At 44.7% G+C, this 4308-nt stretch overlaps 1 protein-coding gene across 1 annotated transcript; it reads left to right on the plus strand.

Annotated features, from left to right (window-relative positions):
- Positions 1-412: 412 nt before the first annotated feature.
- Positions 413-1556, plus strand: LOC105544797 (nucleoredoxin-like). Its single transcript, XM_011987400.1, is given in 4 exon segments — positions 413-556; positions 1010-1070; positions 1248-1477; positions 1479-1556. Coding segments are annotated over 4 exon segments (513 nt in total).
- The last annotated feature ends 2752 nt before the right edge of the window (positions 1557-4308 follow it).

The following is a 4308-nucleotide window of genomic DNA, read 5'->3' on the forward strand; positions in this document are numbered from 1 at the left end:
CTGTTCTCATGATAGTGAGGGTGTTCTCATGAGATATGATGATTTTAAAAACGGCAGTTTCCCTTGCACACTCTGTCTGCTGCGACCTTGTGAAAAAGGTGCCTGCTTCCGCTTTGCCTTTCACCATGATTGTAACTTTGCTGAGACCTCCCCAGTCATGCAGAACTATGAGTCAACTAAACCTCTTTTGTTTATAAATTACTCAGTCTAGGGTAGTATCTTTATAGTAGTGTGAAAATGGACTAATATACTACCAAGACAAATAAGTGGTGCTCACTTATTTTTGCATGCTGCTTCTTAGGTAATTAGATAAAAAATCAGCTACAGCTCTCCATGATAGGGAGTTGAACCTGGCATCAGAGTGCCCACCAGCACCCTTGTTGCGATTAAGAATGATCAGTGTCCAGGCCACATGCACAGAGGAATCAGGGTCGCCGCTGCCTGCCTACCCACCTGCTTATGCGCTGGGGTTGTGGTGGGCCAAGATGGGCTTCTTGGAGGAGCAGCTTGGTTAGAAGCTGGTGATGAGCAACAGCAAGGACGACCAGTGGCAGTGGTAGGACTTCATGTGGGGCATGCCTTGGCTGACACTACTCTACAAGGAGAAGCACAGAAACTTTGGAACAAATACCAAATTTCCAATATTCCATTGCTGATATTCATAGATGCCACCACTGGAAAGCCTGTGTGAAAGAATGGGCTGCTGGTGATCCGAGATTACCCCGAAGGTATGGAATTCCCTTGGGGACCTAAATTCTTCAGGGAAGTCATTGCAGGTCCCTTCCTTAGAAATGACTCACAGTTCCTGGAGAGCAGCAACCCCAAAAGGTCTTACATAGGACCCTATTTCTCTGCACATGGGTATTCATCCTGCCAAAGCCTCACCCAGGTCCTTGTGGAATCTTATTGGAAGATCAACGAGGCAGGCCAGAACTTTGAGATTATCTTAGTCAGTGAAGACAGATCAGAAGAGTCCTTCAAACAGTACTTCAGTGAAAGGTTCTGACTCACTATCCCCTACACTGAAGAGGCCTGGAGGTCAGACCCCAACTGGCTGTATAGAATCCAAGGCATTCCTCATGCTCATTGTGCTGGACCCACAGGACGAGGTGATCATGTGGCGGGGTGAGTGGAAGTGCTTAACGACGAGGACGACTGGGAGTTCCCATGGCACCCAAGCCCATGCTGAAGCTCTCTGACTCCAACACTGTGCAGCTCAGCTGGCCCCTACCTCCTCCTTTTTGTAGATTCTGAGGATGACAGAGAGTCCCAGGAAGCCAAGCAACTGATTCAGCCAATAGCTGAGAAAATCATTGCCAAGTGCAAAGCCAAAGAGAAGGAGCATCACTTCCATTTTTTTGTACCTGAGGAGGATGACATGATTGACTTTCTGCAAGGTTACACCAACCCTCCTGAGGCTGCCCCTTTGCTCACTACCCTGGACATGTCAACACTAACCGAGTATGTGATGGACGTGGGAGGAGATCACCCCTGCCATTGTGGAGGCCTTTGTGAATACCTTCCTGGCAGAAAAGTTCAATCCGGAGCCCATCTAATGGGACTCTGGCCTTCTGAGATGTTATTTAGAATTCAGTCTTCTCCTCCCCGTTCTTCCTTCCACCCTTGGACTTATTCAGTGTGTCTTGAATCACACAACCTAAGTGTCCAACCTCTCTGTGGTGTCTTGCTTCTGCATTCACTCCCCAGCTAGCACCCTGCGGTGTATGTCTTCTCAGCAACAGCAGAATCCAACATGTTTGGAGACTCTGCTTGGGCTCACGAGATGGTATAGCCTAGCCAGAACAAGGACTGCATCACTTTCGCAAAGTCACTAGCTTTTGGTAAAGGATCTGCCAGGGCGTTCTTCCACAGAGTGAGCGTGAAGGGCCAATGGATCAGGGCTCTTGCTCTGACTCTGGTATCAACACACACATACAGAGCCCCTGACAGCCAGAGGAACTGCCTGGTGACAGCTACATGGAGGTGAAGCAGAGAAAGAGTCTTGATAGGCCTCAGCTTACAGCTGTTGGTGAGAAAGTCCTTTTCTAAGTGACATAGTTTCTTTTAGTCAGGGGGAAAAACAGTAGCTTATCAATGTGTTCTTGGACAAGAGTTTCTCAAATGTAAAAGGAAGCTTGTGGGTTTTTTTTTAGGATGAGAAAAACCATTTAGAGAAGGTAATAGTTCATATGATAATGACTTACTGTTACTGAGCTCCCATCTCGTGATGAGAGCTTCTCATTCCTTTCTTATCTCTCTTTCTTCCTTGATCTTGACCTTCTCCGAGTTTCTGCGTGCTTATATGAACAGCTCCCATGATCTTGAAATTTGGTTAACAAATTCTTCCCTTTGATATCTATTCCCAAGAAACTCAGCCCTGAGGTTTTAGAGGAGCACTTCCTAGCCAGCACAGACCTCTCACTCCACCCAGTTCTGTGCCTGAGGCTACTGGACCTCTGCCAAAGTGTCTGCACCCACTTTGGCTACCCTATGGTCATTCCCTTTTCTTTTCAAAGCAGAACTAAAATGACAAGGAATTACCAGAAGCCTCACATTTTCTGTAGAAGGAGCTGGACCTTAGGGTGGGAGTGAGGGCAGGGGGTATGCCAGCCATGAACAGGCATTGAATTCCCTTTGCTAGTCCCAGGCAGATCAACCTCTTATTTGACCATAGTTCACCAAAAGAGAAGCAACAACTATGCTCTTAGGATTTGGGGTGGAGGACTTTGGCCTAGGGACCTATGGGGCTTTAGCTTCACTTAATCAGGTGTCAGGGCCTTTAAACAATCCTGGACATTACCCTCGGCTCCACTCAACACTCTGCCAACCCAAACCATTTATTTGGAAAACCCAGCCCCTCACAAGCTGTTGACACTGTTATTCCCTGCCAAATCGGCTTATTGATTTGTAGTTCAGAGGCACAAAATTAGTTGGTAATTAGACAGTTATTTGATGTAACCAGCCTGAAATGCAATCACCTAACAGGAAATAAAGCAGGCATCTTTGGACATTATCAACCAAAAGAAAAAAAAAAGAGAATTAGTGTTGTCCAGGCTAAAGAGTACTTTCATTAACATTTAAGTAAAGGCCGAAGTACTAGGTTGGCTGTCAAAATTCAAAGAACAAGAGGAGGAAAACCCTCAGGGGTTTCCTAATTGGGGGTAAAAGAGGCTGTACACAAGACTAGAGGCCTTCAAGAGTCTTTGGGTAAATAAAGGATCATAGAGAGAAAGACATCTGGAAACTAGGAAGCAACTCAGGATCTTCCCTTTTGAGTCTGTGTTTTTGAAGGCTTAAGTGAGTAAGACTTTTTTTCCTTGTATGGTGCTAGATAGCAATCTTTTTTAAAAATACAACCTCCATTCATCCTCAATGTGCTGGTTTTGAGATCTAGCTGTTATTTCAATGAAGGGACTTTATCATGTCCAGGGGTAGGGAAACCAGCAGGATAAGAAGTTTGAGAGGAAAGGTATGTGACCATCTCCCTACATCACTGCAGCCATCCCTCTCCCAGACCTTTGAGGAGTGAGGATAGAGATGACAGGATGAACAAACCAGTGATAACAGATCATGGTCTTTCTGGAGAGGCAGCAGGATCCATTTCCCTTTTTTCTGATTGTCTGTTCCAAAAAATACTTTAGAGAAAAAGTGAGGCTGCATCACTTTGCTACCCCCTGGGTAGCAGAGGAACATTACTGTAAACTGATCATTTGAGAAATGCCAAAAATAAGCGAACATCATCACAAAAATCACCAGCTTCCAACACAGCCTTTAGACAATTTTTTATGGCAATTAAACATTTTGGGTTAGGTGCAGTAGTGGCTCATGCCTGCAATCCCAGCACTTTGGGAGACTGAAGTGGGAGAATTGCCTGAGCCCAGGAGTTGAAGACCAGCCTGGTAACATGGGGAAACACCATCTCTACAGAAAATTAATAAATTTTCTCCATATGGTGTCATGTGCCTGTGGTCCCAGCTACTTGGGAGGCTGAGGCAGGAGGATTGCTTGAATCCAGGAGGTTGAGGCTGCAGTGAGTCATGCTTTCACTACTGCACTCGAGCCTAGGCAACAGAGTGAGACCCTATCTCAAAAAAAAGTTAGAAAAAAAATAAATAAATAAATAAGTAAACATTTTGTATTAACCTCATGCTGACCTTTTTCTCATTATTGATTATTTAGTTTCTTTTCCTTGAAAAACTATTTTGGTTAATTCTTTCATTCATATAAAAAATCTGAATGCTTAGTATTAAGTAGTGCATGACTTTATTTTTTCATTTTCCCAGGAGTACATTTGAAATCACAGTATTT

This window comes from Mandrillus leucophaeus, unplaced genomic scaffold, assembly GCF_000951045.1.
Source record: "Mandrillus leucophaeus isolate KB7577 unplaced genomic scaffold, Mleu.le_1.0 Scaffold309, whole genome shotgun sequence".
NCBI classification, from domain to species: Eukaryota; Metazoa; Chordata; class Mammalia; order Primates; family Cercopithecidae; genus Mandrillus; species Mandrillus leucophaeus.